The sequence below is a fragment of the Lethenteron reissneri genome, chromosome 16 (genome assembly GCF_015708825.2).
Source record: "Lethenteron reissneri isolate LAM-NWPU_2019-01 chromosome 16, ASM1570882v1, whole genome shotgun sequence".
NCBI classification, from domain to species: domain Eukaryota; kingdom Metazoa; phylum Chordata; class Hyperoartia; order Petromyzontiformes; family Petromyzontidae; genus Lethenteron; species Lethenteron reissneri.
Genome location: NC_083794.1, coordinates 652,735 through 679,074, shown reverse-complemented (window position 1 = coordinate 679,074; position 26,340 = coordinate 652,735). Strand labels below are relative to the sequence as shown.

General features: G+C 55.5%; 1 protein-coding gene across 1 annotated transcript in view; it reads left to right on the top strand.

Annotated features, from left to right (window-relative positions):
• Positions 1–26,340, top strand: part of LOC133343096 (endothelin-converting enzyme 2-like) — a 92,113-nt gene that overhangs the window by 4,827 nt on the left and 60,946 nt on the right. Inside the window, exons 2-7 of the mRNA XM_061552600.1 lie at positions 5,258–5,384; positions 7,440–7,664; positions 8,950–9,077; positions 10,823–10,969; positions 12,568–12,627; positions 14,684–14,854. Coding sequence (XP_061408584.1) covers positions 5,258–5,384; positions 7,440–7,664; positions 8,950–9,077; positions 10,823–10,969; positions 12,568–12,627; positions 14,684–14,854 — 858 coding nt within the window. The remainder of the gene's footprint in view (positions 1–5,257; positions 5,385–7,439; positions 7,665–8,949; positions 9,078–10,822; positions 10,970–12,567; positions 12,628–14,683; positions 14,855–26,340) is intronic.

Genomic DNA, 26,340 nt, shown 5'->3' with positions numbered 1-26,340 from the left:
TAACAGGCAGCTGCTGCTGCTGTAACAGGCAGCTGCTGCTGCTGTAACAGGCAGCTGCTGCTGCTGTAACAGGCAGCTGCTGCTGCTGTAACAGGCAGCTGCTGCTGCTGTAACAGGCTGCTGCTGCTGCTGTAACAGGCTGCTGCTGCTGCTGTAACAGGCTGCTGCTGCTGCTGTAACAGGCTGCTGCTGCTGCTGTAACAGGCTGCTGCTGCTGCTGTAACAGGCTGCTGCTGCTGCTGTAACAGGCTGCTGCTGCTGCTGTAACAGGCTGCTGCTGCTGCTGTAACAGGCTGCTGCTGCTGCTGCTGTAACAGGCTGCTGCTGCTGCTGTAACAGGCTGCTGCTGCTGCTGCTGTAACAGGCTGCTGCTGCTGCTGTAACAGGCTGCTGCTGCTGCTGTAACAGGCTGCTGCTGCTGCTGTAACAGGCTGCTGCTGCTGCTGTAACAGGCTGCTGCTGCTGCTGTAACAGGCTGCTGCTGCTGCTGTAACAGGCTGCTGCTGCTGCTGTAACAGGCTGCTGCTGCTGCTGTAACAGGCTGCTGCTGCTGTAACAGGCAGCAGCTGCTGCTGGCTGTGAGCCAGCAGCAGCTATGAAGGCCGGCACGGCACACTCGGGGGGTGGCCAGCACCACTCCCAGCCACCTTTGTCTCCCCAGTGGCGATGTTTACACACCACGCCAGGTGCTAATTTGAGGCTGAGTCGACCTCGGGGAGGCCCAGGACCTGTTCCGATAATCGTCACTGGTGCTGTCCGTGAGTGGGAATCGAACTCCCAGCGCGAGGGTGACTTGTTACATCTCGCCGTTCAGCTTGCAAGCAAGCGTGAGTTCGCGTGTTTAGTCAATGTGTTTAAAAATAAATGTATCACTGTGCAGTATCTTCTTGGTTCTTTCGGTAAAGTCACGTAGAAGGGAAATAATAAAATAATAAAAATAAAACATTATTAAATAATTCTCACGACGTTTCGGCCACAATGCAAACAGCCGTCCTCAGGTGAAGAACAGGTCTGTCGGGAAGACAGCATCTGAATGGGCACCACCAGGCTTGGCAGCGTATATTTAAGCTGGGTTGGAGGGGGGAAGGGGCGCCTTGACACATGAATTTGCATTTCAAGAGGAATTTAGCATATTTGTGGGAATACAGGTATGGGCAGTATTACATAGAAGCATAGAAGCTGATTGGTAAGTGCGAGTAGTCGTAAGTCGAGGACTGTGCATGTCACACGCGCCACGTGTCAGGCAGTTTTTATTATTCTCCGAAGCCCAGTGACTTACCGCAAGTGTTTTTTTACACGATATTTACCACACTGCTGTTTCTGAGCAACCCAATTTAAATATAAATGGTATAATATACCAATCAGGTATTCGTATTTTCTATTTTCATACACTAATAGATAATTGAACACATTCACAGATTGTTAAATTAATGCGAATGAAAAAACGAGTAAAAAATATATTTAAAATGTTCAACCTCTTACCGCACGTATTTTATGCATCATTGTTCACTAAGATTTAGGAAAGGTTTCTGTACCATCGACTATATTCTGTACATAGCATCAATCATTTTGTGGAATAGACTAATACAGATAAAATGTAACACGTAGGCTTTCGCGACCAATATTCATAATAAACGTTTTTGGGTTAGATCGTGCTATTTATAAATGTGTCGTAACCCTCAAACACCCGACACGGCCAATCAGCAAAAAAGTGTCACGTTGACAAAAGACAAAATAGTTCACTACTTTAGCCCACGGGTGTGTCGAAGAGTGAATCCACACATTTACAGTTTTTGAGTACGGCGTTTCACTGGTAATTACATCCAGCATCATCGGACAATTCGCCAGAATTGTAATTACCAGCGAAACCAAGTGCCTGCTCCCCCGCGCCTCCGTACGAGGACGGTGCGAGTCACTCACTCCGCGGCATTGTGAGCTGCATTTTTGCACGAATCGCGATGCTGTACAAAATACCATCACATTCTATATGAACCGGCGGTGTGCACTTTCATTACTTAGCACTGGGTGTGCGATAGTCACATCCTGCAAATGAGATGTTGCTCAATCTCCAGAAATTTCCAAGGTGACATTCAAAGTATAAAAATGTCACGTGCAGTGTTGCAGATTAGGGCATTGCTTAAGAAGATGAGCAGCAGAATTATTCACCTTCATTTGTCATCAATACTGACAACTTCCCGTACCAGCCAAGACACAAGAATGGGAGCTTCATCTGTCATGGCAAGCTCCAGTCTGATACCTGTCCATCTATATAAGACCCCTTCCATTTTCAAACCAGTTGCCTCTCTTTAGACATTAAAACAAAAGTGTCGATTTCATTAGATTGACTAGACTATAGTTCCATTTGCAACTGCAACCCGAGGTATGATTTGTATTGGCATCTTTCACTTCACATTGCTATGAGGAAGTGGGTAGTCATGGGACCAGGTGGTCATGCGGTACACACGGGGTAGGGTCCGGAATGTACAACAACAGCAGCAGCTCGTGTGAGTGTGTGTGTCAAATGCCCACAGTCATCAAGAGATGGCGCGTTTCCTCAACAACCAGAGACCTGGTCTACTACTGTAATAAATCATCTGGCATGGTGTGTGATTCTATAGTGAGGCATGGTGTGTGATTCTATAGTGAGGCATGGTGTGTGATTCTATAGTGAGGCATGGTGTGTGATTCTATAGTGAGGCATGGTGTGTGATTCTAAAGTGAGGCATGGTGTGTGATTCTATAGCGAGGCATGGTGTGTGATTCTATAGTGAGGCATGGTGTGTGATTCTATAGTGAGGCATGGTGTGTGATTCTATAGTGAGGCATGGTGTGTGATTCTATAGTGAGGCATGGTGTGTAATTCTATAGTGAGGCATGGTGTGTGATTCTAAAGTGAGGCATGGTGTGTGATTCTATAGCGAGGCATGGTGTGTGATTCTATAGTGAGGCATGGTGTGTGATTCTATAGTGAGGCATGGTGTGTGATTCTATAGTGAGGCATGGTGTGTGATTCTATAGTGAGGCATGGTGTGTGATTCTATAGTGAGGCATGGTGTGTGATTCTAAAGTGAGGCATGGTGTGTGATTCTATAGTGAGGCATGGTGTGTGATTCTATAGCGAGGCATGGTGTGTGATTCTATAGTGAGGCGTGGTGTGTGATTCTATAGTGAGGCATGGTGTGTGATTCTATAGTGAGGCGTGGTGTGTGATTCTATAGTGAGGCGTGGTGTGTGATTCTATAGTGAGGCGTGGTGTGTGATTCTATAGTGAGGTGCGGTATGTTATCCTTTAACGAGGTATGTTATCTTATAGTGAGGTGCGGTATGTTAGGTTATAATGAGTTTCTGTATAATAGTCACATCTTCTCCAAGCCGGTCTCATTGGGAGGAGATCATTTCTACGTTAAGGGGAGGTCTGGCCTCCTGTTAAATAATTGAATAACGCATACATATTAATGTTTCATTGCACTTACGTAATTAACACTTAACACAATGAACAAGTACATCGCTAAAATAATAACAGATAATAACAATTGCTTTAATTTCTTACAATTTAACATTTACTAAAGAGGCAACGAGAGTAAGCAGCGGTGTTTCGGGAACTAAATTCGGTCATTAAAAGCGCCGTGCCAGTGAGCTTGAAAAAGTTTGCAGTCGGTATCAGTGCGTAAAGACGCACGCTTGGAATTACGCGGATGGCCAAAACTGGTGATGGAATGTCAGCGGGAGAAGAGAAAGCACCCGAGGGATGACCACCGTGGAGATGGAGCAACGGGGGTGGGTCACGTGCAGGAGTGAGGTGGCATGCAAGATGGTGAGGGACAGTAATGGCATGGGGAGGCCTTTCAGGCTTTCTGGTTTCCTGCCAGTGCTAAACCCACACACACAGTGGGGGATTATTTCAAACATCCGAAAGCAACAACAAAACATTACTCAATCGGGGATGACACACAGTAGCAGCAACATCGCCCTCCACTGCGAAAACTTGGCAGGACCCCCCTCGAGAAAGAGTCTTGAGACTCTGTGAGGCTTTCCTGGTTAATAGTGTAATACTAGCGATAATTATTACGATCTCGATTCATATTGTCATGTAACCTATACAAAATGAAACAACTTATTTGGTCGAGACTGCACTGACAGTGGTGCACAAGCACAAATAACAAAAACTCAACACATTTGTGGCATGAAAAGTAACACATTCCTGCGGAGGGAGCTGGTAGGAACGTTGGGTTGCTCGGTCAATGGCCAGGGTCAACGGCGGCGTGGTGTATTCCGCAAATATGCCCGACTGTGAGGGCGGGCACAAGCCGGCATGAGTAGGTTAAACGTTGAGTTTTCTAAGGGCACCACGGGGTGACCAGCCCCTCCCCACCCAGCCCCACCCAGCCCCACCCATCCCATCCCCCACCCAGCCCCACCCTCCCCACCCAGCCCCTCCCCACCCTCCCCACCCAGCCCCTCCCCACCCTCCCTTCCCCACCCAGCCCCACCCCTCCCACCCCCCACCCAGCCCCACCCTCCCCACCCAGCCTCTCCCCACCCTCCCCATCCAGCCCCTCCCCACCCTCCCCACCCACCCAGCCCCTCCCCACTCTCCTCACCCCACCCAGCCCCACCCATCCCACCCAGCCCCTCCTCACCCTCCCCTCCCCACCCAGCCCCTCCCCACCCTCCCCTTTCCACCCAGCCCCACCCCTCCCATTTTTAGATGCACGACAGACGGACGGACACAATAATCCCCTGTGGGCTGGTGGAACCAGGAGGTTCCTACTAGTAAAAATAAATATATAAAATAGGCAATGTTTTCAGCCAGTGTCCTTTCTCCATGTGCAATGACATTTTGGGAGATGGCCCTCCTCCCTGACGCTCTGTGTGGGTGTCGAGGTCGCCGTACGCTGCCTTTCCAAGAGATGTCACTTCCGCAAGTGGAGTCATCTCCATCTGTACGAGGGATAGAGTGTTGCGCTCTCACACATGTATTTTCTCAGGGTGCTCCAATGGTCTCCCGCATGTATGAACTCTCGTGACATCTAAATATGTAGAGGGCCGCAGAGCGTGGGCAATTAGTTCACTCATAGCTGTTGCTGCTTTTCCACTTGTCTGCGTCGGTCTCCGTGCTCGTTATGTGTCTAGGTGTTTCATAACTTCCATACAAACGGTTCCTTTCACAGTTGAACTGAATGTGTGGCAGAGGTTGGGCATTGTCTACGCGAGAGCGACGCCGCTTGAATGAAATGACTGATATTTCCTCTTTCAGCTGCGGAACACTGAGCGGTGGAGCAGCCAGCAATGCTTTCAGTTCAAGCGAGAATACTGCTACGTGTTCCTCATCGCCGTCCTGTTTGTTGCCGTCATCGTCTTGGGCGCAAACTACTCCCGCAAAGGTAAACCCTGCGATAGTCATTACAACGTTTTACCTTTGCATCGCGTCGTTCGTGCGAATTGCATCTCGCAAGTGTTTTGATGATGTTTTGCAACGTTTTGGTGATGGCGACGCCGTAAACACCGGCGGGAAGGCGACCGGGAACCGGTGCCGACGATTGCCCAAGTTCTGTAGTCCTATATTGGGATGTTTGGTCAACTTCATGAAGCCGGAGAACCTGGAGAAAACCGATGCGTGCCATGGAGAGGGGGGGTGGGTAACATTCATACCCTGTACAGATGGACATTAACCCACTTGCTGTACTGTCATACCCTGACAAGCCAGGAGATTGTACCTCACCCTTGAGTCGAGAGGCAGTTTCACGCGGTGTTGTGATCCACCAAACCTTGCCCCCTAGTGCTGGATTAGAAGCATGCTCCCTGGGCAGGGTCACTCGGGAAGAGATTCACCAGATCCTGCAAAACCAAGCCTCACCTCGAACATTGTAGGTGTCACCTGATTTCAGGTGTACGCCAATGGTTACTCTATAGCTACAGCGAGACTCCTCTTGTCGTCTGTGAAAATGGAGGCACTCTTGGCGGATGCTATTTATCATGACCATCATCAACATCATCATAACCATCACCACCATCAACATCATCATTAAACATCATAACCATCATGACCACCATCATCAACATCATAACCATCACCACCATTATTATAAACATCACCATAATAATAACCATCACATAACAATAATAATTATTGGCATCCACTAGATGAAGATCTCCCTGAAGCGTGTGATGTTTCACACGCTTCCTGTGATGCCCAATTCATCTCACTGCTGCGCATGAACAGACGTTATCGCTCCTGTTACCATGGCGATCGTCCTTGGTTTGCTATCTTCATCACACATTGCAGTGCTTATACGGCACTAATTACTGCAGGACAACGGGCGAGTTGAATCTGCATGATATCCATGCAGCTGCCACCGAGCCATCATCCAAACGGTATGGAGTCATGGGACGCATGCAACATCACGAGCCCAACGCCTCACCACCGACCGAACAGCAGACGCCCCGGTCTTCGACGAGTGGACGACGAGGGGTGGCCCAAAGTAAACTATGAAAAAACTAAACTTTTTTTTTATTTTACCAGGTAAGGCCCCACTGAGCTGTGTAGCTCTTTTTTCAGAAGTGACCTGGCCATCACAAATGATGGCTCAACTAAGTGGCTTATCATCACCACGTGGAAATGTATAGCAGCAGCCAAATACTCTAAACGTGACGTTGTTTCTAAATGTAAAGGGAAAAACCGGAGGACTCGGAGAAAAATCCACGCGACCACGGAGTGAACACGCCAACTCCAAATATACAGCAGGCTCGTCAGGGTCGGGATCGAAGTGCGGCCGTGGTCACGAGTCCCAGACTGTGAAATGCGTCGCATTGTCCTGCCCTGCATTTACATCTGTTGCAGGAGGTGCTTCATTTCTCCATTTAGCATCTCAGTCCTGATTCTGTTGTCGAGGGTGATTGTGTACCGTGTGCTGGTGGTTGCAGCTGTACTTATGTGACGATGCTTATTGTGTTTAGTTCCAACAATTTATTATTCCTTACTGCGTGTTATGATTTTTGTGATGGTATTGCTTGTAAAGCTGCATTTTTCATTCATGATTTGTTACAAAGTATGGGTCAGATTTACATATTGAAAAAATGGCTGAAACAGATTTCCGTGGCGATTGAGTGGAACCATTGGTGATGGGGACACTGGCCTGCTCCCATGCTTGTGTACCCTGAGGATCCTCACAAGTTTTTTGCAGTAGGGAGTGATGTTGCTGCTGTGTGTGATCCCAGCTGAGTAATTTGCTGGTAGTTTTTCAGCATTGATATATTGCCCAATACTAGTTACATTGTGTGTGTGGTTTTTTTTTTTCTCATGAAAGGAAACCCGTGCAGAACAGGGGGAGATCATACAAACACCGCGCAGAAATGCGCCCGATGCCCTGTACATTTTGAAAAAAGTTCGTCTGATCGACTAACGAAGCCTCGGTGATAATTGTGAAATGTGTCCACAGAGCCCAAGAAGGAGGAGCTCAAGACTTGCATGAGCGATGTGTGCGTCAGTGCGGCGACACAGATGCTCACCTACATGGACCCAAGCGTGCCTCCCTGTGGAGACTTCTACCGCTACGCGTGCGGGCGCTGGGGTGCGCGCTACCCGCCTCCGGGAGGGAAGAAGCGCTGGAGCGTCTGGGACATCAGCTTCCATCACAATCTGGAGCTCATCAAAAACAGGCTCGGTACTTTTCCCACTCGAATGCAGAACACTGCTGTCACTCACGTGGGTTTCGTCTTCGGATATCACTGAGAGTCAAGGGCGCCGGTGTCATGTAGACAACGCAAACTTAACCATGAGCGAGGTTGTAAAAAATATAAGCAGATGACTCTCCTCCATCCCATACCTGTCCCTCCACATAAACAACTACAAGTATTTCGTATACACATCCCATCAGCCAAACAGGCCTCTGGGAGTGCGTTATTTCAGCAGCATTGGTTAAACACGAGCAAACTCTGGACCAGTTTCGACAGTCATCTCACCAGCAGAGTCAGACTTGCTTAAAACAATGCTTGTGAACTGCCAGATTGTTTTAATAAGAACTGGTTTTGACATTTAGCAGAGCCAGGATTGAAGAACTGCCAGAAGTTGTTTATTGGCAAGGCCCTAGATCTCTGTCAGATGTGGGTCCCAGTTTAGCTCAAAATGCGCATTTGTGCCTTCAATTTGCCGCAGAGTCAAGCGCAAGACAGTGCCGCTCTGCATTTGTCACGGAAATGTGGGGAAGAATATTTGGAGGCAGTAGCGAGCCCTCGAATCTGCGCAAGCCAAACACCAGATTTGGTTTCACATGACAATGCCTTTCATAGGCCAATGAAGAGCAACTATTGGACGTTAATGTATACGTGATCGAGCTGTTCAGTTTATTTGCCTGAAAGTTGGTGAATTGAAGATACAGCGCCTTCACATTTAAGCAGTGCAACATTTTTCTGTCAAGTTGGTGTTTGCATCCGCAGTCCTATCTTTTAGCGTCCACTAATGCATTAGGTGTCCGCATCTTCCATGGTTTGTGCAGATCCAGTTTAGCGCCGCCCATTGCTTTCTTGGAAGATAGAAGCCGTGCGGTGTGGTGGTAGGCTGACTGATGAGCTGCGTGTTGTGGAAGTTATGCGGTGTGGTGGTGGGGTCACTGATGAGCTGCGTGTTGTGAAAGTTATGCGGTGTGGTGGTGGGGTCACTGATGAGCTGCGTGTTGTGGAAGTTATGCGGTGTGGTGGTGGGGTCACTGATGAGCTGCGTGTTGTGGAAGTTATGCGGTGTGGTGGTGGGGTCACTGATGAGCTGCGTGTTGTGGAAGTTATGCGGTGTGGTGGTGGGGTCACTGATGAGCTGCGTGTTGTGAAAGCCACGCAGCGTGGTGGTGGCTCCCCGATAACGTGTTCATTGGACGCCCGCCACTTGAAGCCTCCAAGTTGGTTCGCGTCGTTTTGCGACGAGCGTTAAGGAGCTGATTTGTGCCTGGTGCGTAGAGAACGGCACGTTCGTCAAACGTGAGAATCTGGCCGCGTACGACGCCCAGGCGTTCTACTTGGCCTGCATGGACGAAGAAAGAGTCGAGGACGTTGGGGCTACTCCCCTGCTGGAGCTTCTCAAGGAGGTACCGTCCCCGCTCGTCGCCCCACTCAGCGGCGGTGCTGTCGGGGAGCGCGGTCTCGTTGATGCCTGGTGGGCGGGTGTCTGGTGGGTGGGTGTCTGGTGGGCGGGTGTCTGGTGGGTGTCTGGTGGGCGGGTGTCTGGTGGGCGGGTGTCGGGTGGGCGGGTGTCTGGTGGGTGGGTGTCTGGTGGGCGGGTGTCTGGTGGGCGGGTGTCTGGTGGGTGTCTGGTGGGCGGGTGTCTGGTGGGCGGGTGTCTGGTGGGTGTCTGGTGGGCGGGTGTCTGGTGGGCGGGTGTCTGGTGGGTGGGTGTCTGGTGGGCGGGTGTCTGGTGGGCGGGTGTCTGGTGGGTGGGTGTCTGGTGGGCGGGTGTCTGGTGGGTGTCTGGTGGGCGGGTGTCTGGTGGGCGGGTGTCTGCTGGGGCGAAGGGAGGCTGCGAACGCTCCTTTTGTCCATCACAATATAGGGGACCGATATTGCGGGTCTTATTATCCGCGGGGTTATCCACACATTTTCTCCACTTACCCGCGAGGAAAGATCGATGACAATTGGAGCCATTAAGTAAAGACTTAGGGGAAGAGTTGCAGATGACAGCGGATAATTGGGATCTTCGGGCTGCGTGTCAATAGGAGATTTCACGGACACTACATAAGCGCCTGTGGATAATTGGAGTCGTGGATAATAGAAGTCGCACGTAATAGGGTCGTGGATAAGAGGAGTTCTCGGTTGCGAATCTGCTGCCACACTGTTCCCGTCGGCTGGTTGCGAATCTCCTGCCACACTGTACACGTCGGCTGGTTGCGAATCTGCTGCCACACTGTTCCCGTCGGCTGGTTGCGAATCTCCTGCCACACTGTACACGTCGGCTGGTTGCGAATCTGCTGCCACACTGTTCCCGTCGGCTGGTTGCGAATCTCCTGCCACACTGTACACGTCGGCTGGTTGCGAATCTCCTGCCACACTGTTCCCGTCGGCTGGTTGCGAATCTCCTGCCACACTGTTCCCGTCGGCTGGTTGTGAATCTCCTGCCACACTGTTCCCGTCGGCTGGTTGCGAATCTCCTGCCACACTGTACACGTCGGCTGGTTGTGAATCTGCTGCCACACTGTACACGTCGGCTGGTTGTGAATCTCCTGCCACACTGTTCCCGTCGGCTGGTTGCGAATCTCCTGCCACACTGTACACGTCGGCTGGTTGTGAATCTGCTGCCACACTGTACACGTCGGCTGGTTGCGAATCTGCTGCCACACTGTACACGTCGGCTGGTTGTGAATCTCCTGCCACACTGTTCCCGTCGGCTGGTTGCGAATCTCCTGCCACACTGTACACGTCGGCTGGTTGTGAATCTCCTGCCACACTGTTCCCGTCGGCTGGTTGCGAATCTCCTGCCACACTGTTCCCGTCGGCTGGTTGTGAATCTCCTGCCACACTGTTCCCGTCGGCTGGTTGCGAATCTCCTGCCACACTGTACACGTCGGCTGGTTGTGAATCTGCTGCCACACTGTACACGTCGGCTGGTTGTGAATCTGCTGCCACACTGTACACGTCGGCTGGTTGTGAATCTGCTGCCACACTGTACACGTCGGCTGGTTGTGAATCTGCTGCCACACTGTACACGTCGGCTGGTTGTGAATCTCCTGCCACACTGTACACGTCGGCTGGTTGTGAATCTGCTGCCACACTGTACACGTCGGCTGGTTGTGAATCTCCTGCCACACTGTACACGTCGGCTGGTTGTGTGCGGTTGCAGTTTGGTGGCTGGGGTGTTCTGGGCAACTCGAGTCACCTGCATCTGACGGAGCTGATGACACATTTGTCACGCAAGTTCTTGTCTCCAGCCCTCTTCGACATTGATGTTGTTCCTGGGATTGACAGCCCAGAAATGTTTTACATCAAGGTAGGTCTGTCATCTGCGATGAGATTTTTGTTCAAAATATCAGCATTATGTATGAGAGCCAACCCAATATTCATATGTCGACAATTTTTTAAAACTCAGTCTGAGCATAAAAGACGAAACGTCAAACACCCAGCAGTAAACAGTGGGTGGGTGATTGTGTGTGTGAGTGAGTGTGTCTTCCCGGCCACGATCATGCCCTCCCTTCTCTATGTTTGCGAAACATGGACTCCCCCGCTATTGGAGCATCTTCGCCGATTAGAAACAATTAGGCTGGCCTGTTACTGGGCAGTTGAAGGCAGTCGCCCTCCAGCAACAACGGAGGGCGGAGGAGCGATGCTCAGAACAACGAGCCGAGCACCGGGTGGCTAAAACACAGCAAGTTGGCACAATAGGGGGTACAAGTGGTGCATCGGCCAGTCATCTCAGTCAATGGAACCTGGGTCTGCCCCGTGACCTGCCAGTGGGTGTTCGACACTTCACGTGGCCTTAACGTGCACATAGCCTGGCACAGGCGCCGTGGTGATGTCACCACCACTTAGTGGTGAATGCCGGTTGTTGAGTGTGTGAGTTGTAGCGTGGTGGTTGGGATCAGTGTGGATGAGAGCAAAGAGTCAGTCTTGTGAATGATGGCAGCAAGATGTTCAGGAACTCGATGGCAATGTCAACGTGTGCTGGCCACGAAGGCTTTTCAGGAGAGAGTTTGTGTAGTTTTGTTGTTCTCCGTTGAAGGAGTATCGACTACAACGGTTTATTATATGGTCCATTGTTTGGGCTGCATGGCCACAATCGCACTACTGTGGCTTGCCCTTAATTCTCCAATTATGAAGAAGATGTGCACATCGGACTGTTGATGTTCTGATACGGATGATAGTTGCACCAGTGTCTTTGAAGAGGAATGTCAAAGCCAGAAGTTGTGCGTTATTTTGTGTCTCAAATGAGGTGCTTATTCTGGGTGGCTTCACCTGTTACGTGGTTTTGTGTCACCTTAAACACAACTAACACTGCCATGTGGGAGAAATTGTCGTCTTTCATTTGAATTCACGTGATAAGGAGAGGAATAGATGAATGCATTTCATGAGCACAATCGCCATGGTAGTTACCAATATGTCCATTAAATTAATACGTTAATTATCGTTTAATGAAAGATCATGTCACTTGTTACAAGATGATGTCACACGCGATAACGTGATATTGTTTTTAAATGTATTTTAAACATAAACGCAGTTGAGGCAGAATACCTCCAGAGAAAAGGCCTGCCTTGCCTGCGCAAGAGATTCTGGGCAAGATCGGGTTAAGCTTCAGTCACCCATCAACATCAGACTAAGCCGGATGATGATGGGTGATTAGTGATTAATTATTAGATTTATTCTATCTGGTAACTCCTTAATAGCAACACAACTTATTTACATACTTAACGAAATTTATAGTGTCCCTCAGCCTCAGATGGACGGACAGACAGACAAAGAGGGCTAATGTCTAAATGCTTTCAGGCTGAGTTGAAATTTGTTAAATTAATTATTAGGATGTTTTAGCTTTGCAAAATATGAGCAAACTGTAACATTTCACTAACATGAATGTGTTCTCTTACCGGCTTTCAGCTTTCTACACCCAAGTTGAGTCTGCCATCACTTTATTACTCCAATAATCCCGTGAACAAGGTAAGCTATGGTGAAATGCTGATTCAAGATACCCCACGGACTCTCCCCCTTATCTCACTGTACTCCCCTCTACGCACTCCCTTGCCTCTTATCTCACTCTACTCCCCTCTACGCACTCCCTTGCCTCTTATCTCACTCTACTCCCCTCTACGCACTCCCCTACCTCCCATATCACTCTACTCCCCTCCACGCACTCCCCTACCTCTCATATCACTCTACTCCCCTCCACGAACTCTCCTACCTTTCATCTGACTCTACTCCCCTCTATGCACTCCCCTACCTCTCTTATCACTCTACTCCCCTCCATGCACTCCCCTACCTCTCATCTCACTCTACTCCCCTCCATGCACTCCCCTACCTCTCATCTCACTCTACTCCCCTCCATACACTCCCCTACCTCTCATCTCACTCTACTCCCCTCCATGGACTCCCCTACCTCTCATCTGACTCTACTCTCCTCCATACACTCCCCTACCTCTCATCTCACTCTACTCCCCTCCATACACTCCCCTACCTCTCTTATCACTCTACTCCCCTCCATACACTCCCCTACCTCTCATCTGACTCGACTCCCCTCCTTACACTCCCCTACCTCTCATCTGACTCGACTCCTCTCCATACACTCCCCTACCTCTCTTATCACTCTACTCCCCTCCACGCACTCCCCTACCTCTCTTATCACTCTACTCCCCTCCATGCACTCCCCTACCTCTCTTATCACTCTACTCCCCTCCACGACTCCCCTACCTCTTATCACTCTATTCCCCTCCACGCACTCCCCTACCTCTCTTATCACTCTACTCCCCTCCATACACTCCCCTACCTCTCATCTCACTCTACTCCCCTCCATACACTCCCCTACCTCTCATCTCACTCGACTCCCCTCCATGCACTCCCCTACCTCTCATCTCACTCTACTCCCCTCCATGCACTCCCCTACCTCTCTTATCACTCTACTCCGCTCCATACACTCCCCTACCTCTCATCTCACTCTACTCCCCTCCATACACTCCCCTACCTCTCTTATCACTCTACTCCCCTCCATGCACTCCCCTACCTCTCATCTCACTCGACTCCCCTCCATACACTCCCCTACCTCTCTTATCACTCTACTCCGCTCCACACACTCCCCTACCTCTCTTATCACTCTACTCCCCTCCATGCACTCCCCTACCTCTCATCTCACTCGACTCCCCTCCTTACACTCCCCTACCTCTCATCTGACTCGACTCCCCTCCATACACTCCCCTACCTCTCATCTCACTCTACTCCCCTCCATGCACTCCCCTACCTCTCTTATCACTCTACTCCCCTCCACGCACTCCCCTACCTCTCTTATCACTCTACTCCCCTCCACGAACTCTCCTACCTCCCATATCACTCTACTCCCCTCCACGCACTCCCCTACCTCTCATATCACTCTACTCCCCTCCACGAACTCTCCTACCTCTCATCTGACTCTACTCCCCTCCATACACTCCCCTACCTCTCATCTGACTCTACTCCCCTCTATGCACTCCCCTACCTCTCTTATCACTCTACTCCCCTCCTTACACTCCCCTACCTCTCATCTCACTCTACTCCCCTCCATGCACTCCCCTACCTCTCATCTCACTCTACTCCCCTCCATGCACTCCCCTACCTCTCATCTCACTCTACTCCCCTCCATGCACTCCCCTACCTCTCATCTGACTCTACTCCCCTCCTTACACTCCCCTACCTCTGCCATCTCATCTCACTCTCCTCTCTATTACTGTAGCTCTCTACTCCAGCAGCCAAAGCTCTCTGTCTCAACCTTCACTCAAGTGGGAGGTCGCTCATTTCCCCTGCTCCAGTTCAAGTCCAGGAGTTGTGTCCCATTGCCTGTCACCGGCAGCCTCTCTCCCTGAGATGAATAGGCACACTACTCTCTGTACAGAGTCTAGAGGTGTTCTCTCATTAGGGGCTATATGAAATGTGAATACTGGCTGTGTAGACTCGTGCATTCTTCTCATTAAGAGCTGCTGTTGGAATGCATAATCGTGATTAACCTTTGGCACATTATTTCCTATGCAAGATACTGCCTGCATACAAAGAGTACATGATGCGTGTGACAAGGCTGCTGGGTGGAGGAAATTCATCATGCGCAGAAATGGAGAAGGTGCTGGCATTTGAACAGGATTTGGCCGAGATAATACCTGACTCCAAGGTTGAAGGCTCCGTGAACAGGACCATTAATGAATTACAGGTATGTTGCACACTCTCGACTAGGAACAGAGACACCGCGATCCCCCACTGTTCTTTTTATTGCAACGTGGAAACCTCTCCATTGGCAGTGTGATGGTCTCCTAGGTGACTACCACAGAACGAGTCCAGAGAACTCAGCCCCCCTCTCTTCCCCATTGGCCCCTGCAGAACCCCGATTACTGCCGTTGCCCACAAATCTACCATCGTCTCAATTCCCAAGCTCGTATAACCTTGCTCAAATCAAGGAGAGCGATATCTCTTCTCGAGTACAACTTTGGCTGTGCTGTTTGTTGCTGGCTCGTGTGTCCTTGCCGTTACTGCAAAATTATGGATAACGACAAGAGCAGGGACGAACAGGGTAAACGTCTACACGGGTCGTGGAGGTTTGTAACGATGTTTAACTCCGCTTGGGCAGTGGAAGTTCAACACACATACGTATATTGGAGGATACGGAGATTTGCAAACGAGATGTTATCCAGTTATCGGTCATTTTCCACGATAACGAGAGTTTGGCTTGGCTTGATTTAGGGATCTAACACGACAAACGCTCGCGGGATCGCGCGCACCCCAAACCGCGTGCGCGTTTTGCACTGAGCACCGCCTGTGATCGCGTCTTTGTCTTCGTGGTAACCTCAGGCCGTTCCTGCGAGCGAGGCTCCTAACCTGCTCCCTTCTTGGGTCATCGTCTGGTTACACAAACTTCACTTTGAAAACTTGACATGCAAACTGTAGACTGACACCAGGGTAACGAAGTTGACAGAATGCTAAGAATAAGTTGAAAGGAATCACAAGTCTACTTACAGGATGATTACGTCCTTTGAAGAAGAAATTTGCCCTTAACAAATTAAATTTAAAACTTTAATCCCCTCATGGTTCAATCAGTAAGGCGAGTCAACTTGTCAACATAGGCCAAAACTCAGTCATGCGGCCTGACACGGACACTGTCCCGCTATCGCAGAGGGGGGCAGAACCTAGACCAGCACAAGCCACGCGGAGCGGGTGAGAGGCACGGGGAGTGAGTGAGAGGCACGTGGAGTGAGTGAGAGGCACGTGGAGTGAGTGAGAGGCACGTGGAGTGAGAGGCACGGGGAGTGGGTGAGAGGCACGTGGAGTGAGTGAGAGGCACGTGGAGTGAGTGAGAGGCACGGGGAGTGAGTGAGAGGCACGTGGAGTGATTGAGAGGCACGGGGAGTGAGTGAGAGGCACGTGGAGTGAGTGAGAGGCACGTGGAGTGGGTGAGAGGCACGGGGAGTGGGTGAGAGGCACGTGGAGTGATTGAGAGGCACGGGGAGTGAGTGAGAGGCACGTGGAGTGAGTGAGAGGCACGTGGAGTGAGTGAGAGGCACGCGGAGTGAGTGAGAGGCACGTGGAGTGATTGAGAGGCACGGGGAGTGAGTGAGAGGCACGCGGAGTGAGTGAGAGGCACGTGGAGTGATTGAGAGGCACGTGGAGTGAGTGAGAGGCACGTGGAGTGAGTGAGAGGCACGTGGAGTGATTGAGAGGCACGTGGAGTGAGTGAGAGGCACGCGGAGTGAGTGAGAGGCACGCGGAGTGAGTGAGAGGCACGTGGAGTGATTGAGAGGCACGGGGAGTGAGTGTGAGAGGCACGTGGAGTGAGTGAGAGGCACGGGGAGTGAGTGAGAGGCACGTGGAGTGATTGAGAGGCACGTGGATGTGAGTGAGAGGCATGTGGAGTGATTGAGAGGCACGTGGAGTGAGTGAGAGGCACGTGGAGTGAGTGAGAGGCACGGGGAGTGAGTGAGAGGCACGTGGAGTGAGTGAGAGGCACGTGGAGTGAGTGAGAGGCACGTGGAGTGATTGAGAGGCACGTGGAGTGATTGAGAGGCACGTGGAGTGATTGAGAGGCACGTGGAGTGAGTGAGAGGCACGGGGAGTTGAGTTGAGAGGCACGTGGAGTGATTGAGAGGCACGTGAGTGAGTGAGAGGCACGCGGAGTGAGTGAGAGGCAACGTGGAGTGATTGAGAGGCACGTGGAGTGAGTGAGAGGCACGGGGAGTGAGTGAGAGGCACGGGGAGTGAGTGAGAGGCACGTGGAGTGATTGAGAGGCACGTGGAGTGAGTGAGAGGCACGCGGAGTGAGTGAGAGGCACGTGGAGTGATTGAGAGGCACGGGGAGTGAGTGAGAGGCACGTGGAGTGAGTGAGAGGCACGTGGAGTGAGTGAGAGGCACGTGGAGTGGGTGAGAGGCACGTGGAGTGAGTGAGAGGCACGGGGAGTGGGTGAGAGGCACGTGGAGTGGGTGAGAGGCACGTGGAGTGAGTGAGAGGCGCGTGGAGTGGGTGAGAGGCACGTGGAGTGAGTGAGAGGCACGTGGAGTGAGAGGCACGTGGAGTGAGTGAGAGGCACGCGGAGTGAGTGAGAGGCACGTGGAGTGAGTGAGAGGCACGTGGAGTGAGTGAGAGGCACGTGGAGTGAGTGAGAGGCACGCGGAGTGAGTGAGAGGCACGTGGAGTGAGTGAGAGGCACGTGAGTGAGTGAGAGGCACGTGGAGTGAGTGAGAGGCACGTGGAGTGGGTGAGAGGCACGTGGATTGAGTGAGAGGCACGTGGAGTGAGTGAGAGGCACGTGGAGTGGGTGAGAGGCACGTGGAGTGAGTGAGAGGCACGTGGAGTGAGTGAGAGTCCACGGGGAGTGGGTGAGAGGCACGCGGAGTGGGTGAGAGGCACGGGGAGTGGGTGTGAGAGGCACGTGGAGTGGAGTGAGAGGCACGTGGAGTGGGTGAGAGGCACGTGGAGTGGGTGAGAGGCACGTGGAGTGAGTTAGAGGCACGTGGAGTGGGTGAGAGGCACGTTGGAGTGAGTGAGAGGCACGTGGAGTGGGTGAGAGGCACGTGGAGTGAGTGAGAGGCACGGGGAGTGAGTGAGAGGCACGGGGAGTGAGTGAGAGGCACGGGGAGTGAGTGAGAGGCACGGGGAGTGAGTGAGAGGCACGTGGAGTGGGTGAGAGGCACGGGGAGTGAGTGAGAGGCAGGGGGAGTGAGTGAGAGGCACGGGGAGTGAGTGAGAGGCACGGGGAGTGAGTGAGAGGCACGGGGAGTGAGTGAGAGGCACGCGGAGTGAGTGGAGGCACGGGAGTGAGTGAGAGGCACGTGGAGTGAGTGAGAGGCACTGGAGTGAGTGAGAGGCACGGGGAGTGAGTGAGAGGCACGGGAGTGAGTGAGAGGCACGTGGAGTGGGTGAGAGGCACGGGGAGTGAGTGAGAGGCACGTGGAGTGTGTGAGAGGCACGTGGAGTGAGTGAGAGGCACGTGGAGTGAGTGAGAGGCACGGGGAGTGAGTGAGAGGCACGGAGTGAGTGAGAGGCACGTGGAGTGGGTGAGAGGCACGGGGAGTGGGTGAGAGGCACGTGGAGTGGGTGAGAGGCACGGGGAGTGAGTGAGAGGCACGTGGAGTGGGTGAGAGGCACGTGGAGTGGGTGAAGGCACGTGGAGTGGGTGAGAGGCACGGGGAGTGGGTGAGAGGCAACGGGGAGTGGGTGAGAGGCACGTGGAGTGAGTGAGAGGCACGTGGAGTGGGTGAGAGCACGGGAGTGGATGAGAGGGCACGGGGAGTGGTGAGAGGCACGTGGAGTGAGTGAGAGGCACGGGGAGTGAGTGAGAGGCACGTGGAGTGAGGTGAGAGGCACGTGGAGTGGAGTGAGAGGCACGGGGAGTGATTGAGAGGCAACGGGGAGTGGGTGAGAGGCACGTGGAGTGAGTGAGAGGCACGGGGAGTGAGTGAGAGCCACGGGGAGTGGGTGAGAGGCACGTGGAGTGGGTGAGAGGCACGGGGGAGTGAGTGGAGATGCACGCGGAGTGAGTGAGAGGCACGGGAGTGGGTGAGAGGCACGTGGGTGAGTGAGAGGCACGTGGAGTGGTGAGAGGCACGGGGAGTGAGTGAGAGGCACGTGGGAGTGAGTGAGAGGCACGGGGAGTGGTGAGAGGCACGCGGAGTGAGTGAGAGGCACGTGGAGGTGAGTGAGAGGCACGGGGAGTGAGTGAGAGGCACGTGGAGTGAGTGAGAGGCACGTGGAGTGAGTGAGAGGCACGTGGAGTGAGTGAGAGGCACGTGGAGTGAGTGAGAGGCACGTGGAGTGAGTGAGAGGCACGCGGAGTGAGTGAGAGGCACGTGGGTGAGTGAGAGGCACGGGGAGTGAGTGAGAGCCACGTGGAGTGGGTGAGAGGCACGTGGAGTGGGTGAGAGGCACGGGAGTGAGTGAGAGGCACGCGGAGTGGAGTGAGAGGCACGGGGAGTGGGTGAGAGGCACGTGGGTGAGTGAGAGGCACGTGGAGTGAGTGAGAGGCACGGGGAAGTGAGTGAGAGGCACGTGGAGTGAGTGAGAGGCACGGGGAGTGGGGTGAGAGGCACGCGGAGTGAGTGAGAGGCACGGGAGTGAGTGAGAGGCACGGGGAGTGAGTGAGAGGCACGGGGAGTGAGTGAGAGGCACGTGGATGGTGAGTGAGAGGCACGGGGAGTGAGTGAGAGGCAGTGGGGTGAGTGAGAGGCACGGGGAGGGTGAGAGGCACGGGGAGTGAGTGAGAGGCACGTGGGGTGAGTGAGAGGCACGGGGAGTGGGTGAGAGGCACGCGGAGTGAGTGAGAGGCACGGGGAGTGAGTGAGAGGCACGCGGAGTGAGTGAGAGGCACGTGGAGTGAGTGAGAGGCACGTGGAGTGAGTGAGAGGCACGGGGAGTGAGTGAGAGGCACGTGGAGTGAGTGAGAGGCACGCGGAGTGAGTGAGAGGCACGTGGAGGGTGAGAGGCACGGGGAGTGAGTGAGAGGCACGGGGAGTGGGTGAGAGGCACGTGGGGTGGGTGAGAGGCACGGGGCGTGAGTGAGACCCACGTGGGGTGGGTGAGAGGCACGTGGAGTGAGTGAGAGGCACGCGGAGTGAGTGAGAGGCACGTGGAGTGAGTGAGAGGCACGTGGAGTGGGTGAGAGGCACGGGGCGTGAGTGAGAGGCACGGGGAGTGTGAGGTGAGAGGCACGTGGAGTGAGTGAGAGGCACGTGGAGTGGGTGAGAGGCACGGGGAGTGAGTGAGAGGCACGTGGAGTGAGTGAGAGGCACGTGGAGTGGGGAGAGGCACGCGGAGCGGGTGAGAGGCACGTGGAGTGGGTGAGAGACACGTGGAGTGAGTGAGAGGCACGTGGAGTGAGTGAGAGGCACGTGGAGTGGGTGAGAGGCACGTGGAGTGAGTGAGAGGCACGTGGAGTGAGTGAGAGTCACGGGGAGTGGGTGAGAGGCACGCGGAGTGGGTGAGAGGCACGGGGAGTGGGTGAGAGGCACGTGGAGTGAGTGAGAGGCACGGGAGTGAGTGAGAGGCACGGGGAGTGGGTGAGAGGCACGTGGAGTGAGTGAGAGGCACGGGGAGTGAGTGAGAGCACGTGGAGTGGGGAGAGGCACGTGGAGTGAGTGAGAGGCACGTGGAGTGAGTGAGAGTCACGGGGAGTGGGTGAGAGGCACGCGGAGTGGGTGAGAGGCACGGGGAGTGGGTGAGAGGCACGTGGAGTGAGTGAGAGGCACGTGGAGTGGGTGAGAGGCACGTGGAGTGGGTGAGAGGCACGTGGAGTAGTGAGAGGCACGTGAGTGGGTGAGAGGCACGTGGAGTGAGTGAGAGGCACGTGGAGTGAGTGAGAGTCACGGGGAGTGGGGAGAGGCACGCGGAGTGGGTGAGAGGCACGGGGAGTGGGTGAGAGGCACGTGGAGGGAGTGAGAGGCACGTGGAGTGGGTGAGAGGCACGTGGAGTGGTGAGAGGCACGTGGATGAGAGGCACGTGGAGTGGGTGAGAGGCACGGGGAGTGAGTGAGAGGCACGTGGAGTGGGGTGAGAGGCACGGGAGTGAGTGAGAGGCACGGGGAGTGAGGTGAGAGGCACGGGGAGTGAGTGAGAGGCACGGGGAGTGAGTGAGAGGCACGTGGAGTGAGTGAGAGGCACGGGGAGTGAGTGAGAGGCACGGGGAGTGAGAGTGAGAGGCACGGGGATTGAGTGAGAGGCACGGGGAGTGAGTGAGAGGCACGGGGAGTGAGTGAGAGGCCGCGGAAGTGAGTGAGAGGCACGTGGAGTGAGTGAGAGGCACGTGGAGTGAGTGAGAGGCACGGGGAGTGAGTGGAGAGGCACGGGGTAGTGAGTGAGAGGCACGGGGATGTGAGTGAGAGGCACGTGGAGGGGTGAGAGGCACGGGAGTGAGTGAGAGGCACGTGGAGTGTGTGAGAGCACGTGGATGGTGAGTGAGAGGCACGTGGAGTGAGTGAGAGGCACGGGAGGTGAGGAGAGGCACGGGGAGTGAGTGAGAGGCACGTGGAGTGGGTGAGAGGCACGGGGAGTGGTGGTGAGAGGCACGTGGAGTGGGTGAGAGGCACGGGAGTGAGTGAGAGGCAGTGGACGTGAGGGAGAGGCACGTGGAGTGGGTGAGAGGCACGTGGAGTGGGTGAGTGGAGAGGCACGGGGAGTGGGTGAGAGGCACGGGAGTGGGTGAGAGGCCGTGAGTGGTTGAGAGGAACGTGGAGTGGGTGAGAGGCACGGGGAGTGGGTGAGAGGCACGGGAGTGGAGTGAGAGGCACGTGGAGTGGGTGAGATGGCACGTGGAGTGAGTGACGAGGCACGTGGAGTGAGTGAGAGGCACGTGGAGTGAGTGAGAGGCACGTGGATGTAGTGAGTGAGAGGCACGTGGAGTGATGTGAGAGGCACGGGGAGTGAGGTAGAGGCACGGGGAAGTGGGTGAGAGGCACGTGGCAGTGAGTGAGAGGCACGGGGAGTGAGTGAGAGCCAAGTGGAGTGGGATGAGCGGCACGTGGAGTGGGGAGAGGCACGGGGAGTGAGTGATAGGCACGCGGAGTGAGTGAGAGGCACGGGGAGTGGGTGAGAGGCACGTGGGGTGAGTGAGAGGCACGTGGAGTGGAGTGAGAGGCACGGGGAGTGAGTGAGAGGCACGTGGAGTGAGTGAGAGCACGGGGAGTGGGTTGAGAGGCACGCGGAGTGAGTGAGAGGCACGGGGAGTGGGTGAGAGGCACGTGGAGTGAGTGAGAGGCACGTGGAGTGAGTGAGAGTCACGGGGATGTGGGTGAGAGGCACGCGGAGTGGGTGAGAGGCACGGGGAGTGGGTGAGAGGCACGTGGAGTGAGGAGAGGCACGTGGAGTGGGTGAGAGCACGTGGAGGTGGGTGAGAGGCACGTGGAGTGAGAGGCACGTGGAGTGGGTGAGAGGCACGTGGAGTGGAGGTGAGAGGCACGTGGAGTGGGTGAGAGGCACGTGGAGGAGTGAGAGGGCACGGGGAGTGAGTGAGAGGCACGGGGATGTGAGTGAGAGGCACGGGGATAGTGAGTGAGAGGCACGGGGTAGTGAGTGAGAGGCACGGGGAGTGAGTGAGAGGCACGGGGAGTGAGTGAGAGGCACGGGAGTGAGTGAGAGGCACGTGGAGTGAGTGAGAGGCACGTGGAGTGAGTGAGAGGCACGGGGAGTGAGTGAGAGGCACGGGGAGTGTGAGTGAGAGGCCGTGGAGTGGTGAGAGGCACGTGAGTGAGTGAGAGGCAGGGGAGTGGTGAGAGGCCCGTGGAGCAGTGTGTGAGAGGGATGTGAGTGAGAGGCACGTGGAGTGAGTGAGAGGCACGGGGAGTGAGTGAGAGGCACGGGGAGTGAGTGAGAGGCACGTGGAGTGGGTGAGAGGCAGGGGAGTGGTGTGAGAGGCACGTGGAGTGGGTGAGAGGAAGGGGAGTGAGTGAGAGGCACGTGGATGTGAGGGAGAGGCACGGGAGTGGGTGAGAGGCACGTGGAGGGTGAGAGGCACGGGGAGTGGGTGAGAGGCACGGGGAGGGTGAGAGGCACGTGGAGTGAGTGAGAGGCACGTGGAGTGGGTGAGAGGCACGGGGAGTGGATGAGAGGCACGGGGAGGGGTGAGAGGCACGTGGAGTGAGTGAGAGGACGGGGAGTGAGTGAGAGGCACGGAGTGAGTGAGAGTCACGTGGGAGGAGTGAGAGGCACGTGGAGTGAGTGAGAGGCACGTGGAGTGAGTGAGAGGCACGGGAGTGAGTGAGAGGCACGGGGAGTGGGTGAGAGGCACGTGGAGTGAGTGAGAGGCACGGGGAGTGAGTGAGAGCCACGTGGAGTGGGGTGAGAGGCACGGGAGTGGGTGAGAGGCACGGGGAGTGAGTGAGAGGCACGCGGAGTGAGTGAGAGGCACGGGGAGAGTGGGTGAGAGGCACGTGGGGTGAGTGAGAGGCACGTGGAGTGAGTGAGAGGCACGGGGAGTGAGTGAGAGGCACGTGGAGTGAGTGAGAGGCACGGGGAGTGGGTGAGAGGCACGCGGAGTGAGTGAGAGGCACGGGGAGTGAGTGAGAGGCAGGGGAGTGAGTGAGAGGCACGTGGAGTGAGTGAGAGGCACGTGGAGTGAGTGAGAGGCACGTGGAGTGAGTGAGAGGCACGCGGAGTGAGTGAGAGGCACGTGGAGTGAGTGAGAGGCACGGGGAGTGAGTGAGAGCCACGTGGAGTGGGTGAGAGGCACGTGGATGTGGGTGAGAGGCACGGGGAGTGAGTGAGAGGCACGCGGAGTGAGTGAGAGGCACGGGGAGTGGGTGAGAGGCACGTGGGGTGAGTGAGAGGCACGGAGTGGGTGAGTGAGAGGCACGGGGAGTGAGTGAGAGGCACGTGGAGTGGTGAGAGGCACGGGGGTGAGTGAGAGGCACGTGGGGTGAGTGAGAGGCACGGGGAGTGGGTGAGAGGCACGGGGAGTGAGTGAGAGGCACGTGGGGTGAGTGAGAGGCACGGGGAGTGGGGTGAGAGGCACGCGGAGTGAGTGAGAGGCACGGGGAGTGAGTGAGAGGCACGGGGAGTGAGTGAGAGCCACGTGGAGTGGTGAGAGGCACGTGGAGTGGGTGAGAGGCACGGGGAGTGGAGTGAGAGGCACGCGGAGTGAGTGAGAGGCACGGGGAGTGGGTGAGAGGCACGTGGGGTGAGTGAGAGGCACGTGGAGTGAGTGAGAGGCACGGGGAGTGAGTGAGAGGCACGTGGAGTGAGTGAGAGGCACGGGGAGTGAGTGAGAGGCACGTGGGGTGGGGAGAGGCACGGGGCGTGAGTGAGAGGCACCGGGAGTGAGTGAGAGGCACGTGGGTGAGTGAGAGGCACGGGGAGTGAGTGAGAGGCACGCGGGAGTGAGTCAGAGGCACGTGGAGTGAGTGAGAGGCACGTGGAGTGAGTGAGAGGCACGTGGAGTGGGTGAGAGGCACGCGGAGCGGGTGAGAGGCACGTGGAGTGGGGGAGAGACACGTGGAGTGAGTGAGAGGCACGTGGAGTGAGTGAGAGGCACGTGGAGTGGGTGAGAGGCACGTGGAGTGAGTGAGAGGCACGTGGAGTGGAGTGAGAGTGGGGAGTGGGTGAGAGGCACGCGGAGTGGGTGAGAGGCACGGGGAGTGGGTGAGAGGCAACGTGGAGTGAGTGAGAGGCACGGGGAGTGAGTCAGAGGCACGGGGAGTGGGTGAGAGGCACGTGGAGTGAGTGAGAGGCACGGGGAGTGAGTGAGAGCCACGTGGAGTGGGTGAGAGGCACGTGGAGTGAGTGAGAGGCACGTGGAGTGAGTGAGAGTCACGGGGAGTGGGTGGGTGAGAGGCACGCGGAGTGGGTGAGAGGCACGTGGAGTGAGTGAGAGGCACGGGAGTGAGTGAGAGGCACGGGGAGTGGTGTGAGAGGCACGTGGAGTGAGTGAGAGGCACGGGGAGTGAGTGAGAGCCACGTGGAGTGGGTGAGAGGCACGTGGAGTGGGTGAGAGGCACGGGGAGTGAGTGAGAGGCACGCGGAGTGAGTGAGAGGCACGGGGAGTGGGTGAGAGGCACGTGGGGTGAGTGAGAGGCACGTGGAGTGAGTGAGAGGCACGGGGAGTGAGTGAGAGGCACGTGGAGTGAGTGAGAGGCACGGGGAGTGGGTGAGAGGCACGCGGAGTGAGTGAGAGGCACGGGGAGTGAGTGAGAGGCACGGGGAGTGAGTGAGAGGCACGTGGAGTGAGTGAGGCACGTGGAGGGTGAGAGGCACGTGGAGTGAGTGAGAGGCACGTGGAGTGAGTGAGAGGCACGTGGAGTGAGTGAGAGGCACGTGGAGTGAGTGAGAGGCACGCGGAGTGGGTGAGAGGCACGGGGAGTGAGTGAGAGGCACGTGGGGTGAGTGAGAGGCACGGGGAGTGGGTGAGAGGCACGCGGAGTGAGTGAGAGGCACGGGGAGTGAGTGAGAGGCACGCGGAGTGAGTGAGAGGCACGTGGAGTGGAGTGAGAGGCACGTGGAGGTGAGTGAGAGGCACGGGGTGTGAGTGAGAGGCGTGGAGTGAGTGAGAGGCACGCGGAGTGAGTGAGAGGCACGTGGAGTGAGTGAGAGGCACGGGGAGTGAGTGAGAGGCACGGGGAGGGGTGAGGGGGCACGTGGGGTGGGTGAGAGGCACGGGGCGTGAGTGAGACCCACGTGGGGTGGGTGAGAGGCACGTGGAGTGAGTGAGAGGCACGCGGAGTGAGTGAGAGGCACGTGGAGTGAGTGAGAGGCACGTGGAGTGAGTGAGAGGCACGGGAGTGAGTGAGTGAGAGGCCGTGGAGTGAGTGAGAGGCACGTGGAGTGAGTGAGAGGCACGGGGTGGGTGAGAGGCACGGGGCGTGAGTGAGAGGCACGGGGAGTGAGTGAGAGGCACGTGGAGTGAGTGAGAGGCACGGGGAGTGAGTGAGAGGCACGCGGAGTGAGTGAGAGGCACGTGGAGTGAGTGAGAGGCACGTGGAGTGAGTGAGAGGCACGTGGAGTGGGTGAGAGGCACGCGGAGCGGGTGAGAGGCACGTGGGGGGTGAGAGACACGTGGAGTGAGTGAGAGGCACGTGGAGTGAGTGAGAGGCACGTGGGTGGGTGAGAGGCGTGGAGTGAGTGAGAGACACGTGGGAGGAGTGAGAGTCACGGGAGTGGGTGAGAGGCACGTGGAGTGAGTGAGAGGCACGCGGAAGTGAGTGAGAGGCACGTGGAGTGAGTGAGAGGCACGGGGAGTGAGTGAGAGGCACGGGGAGTGGGTGAGAGGACGTAGGGTGGGTGAGAGGCACGGGGCGTGAGTGAGACCCACGTGGGGTGGGTGAGAGGCACGTGGAGTGAGTGAGAGGCACGCGGAGGAGTGAGAGGCAGTGGAGTGAGTGAGAGGCAGTGGAGTGAGTGATAGGCACGGGAGTGAGTGAGAGGCACGTGGAGTGAGTGAGAGGCACGTGGAGTGGGTGAGCAGGACGGGGAGTGAGTGAGAGGCACGTGGAGTGAGTGAGAGGCACGTGGGGTGGGTGAGAGGCACGGGGCGTGAGTGAGAGGCACGGGGCAGGGAGTGAGTGAGAGGCACGTGGAGTGAGTGAGAGGCACGGGGAGTGAGGAGAGGCACGCGGAGTGAGTGAGAGGCAGTGGAGTGAGTGAGAGGCACGTGGAGTGAGTGAGAGGCACGCGGAGTGAGTGAGAGGCACGTGGAGTGGGTGAGAGGCACGTGGAGTGAGTGAGAGGC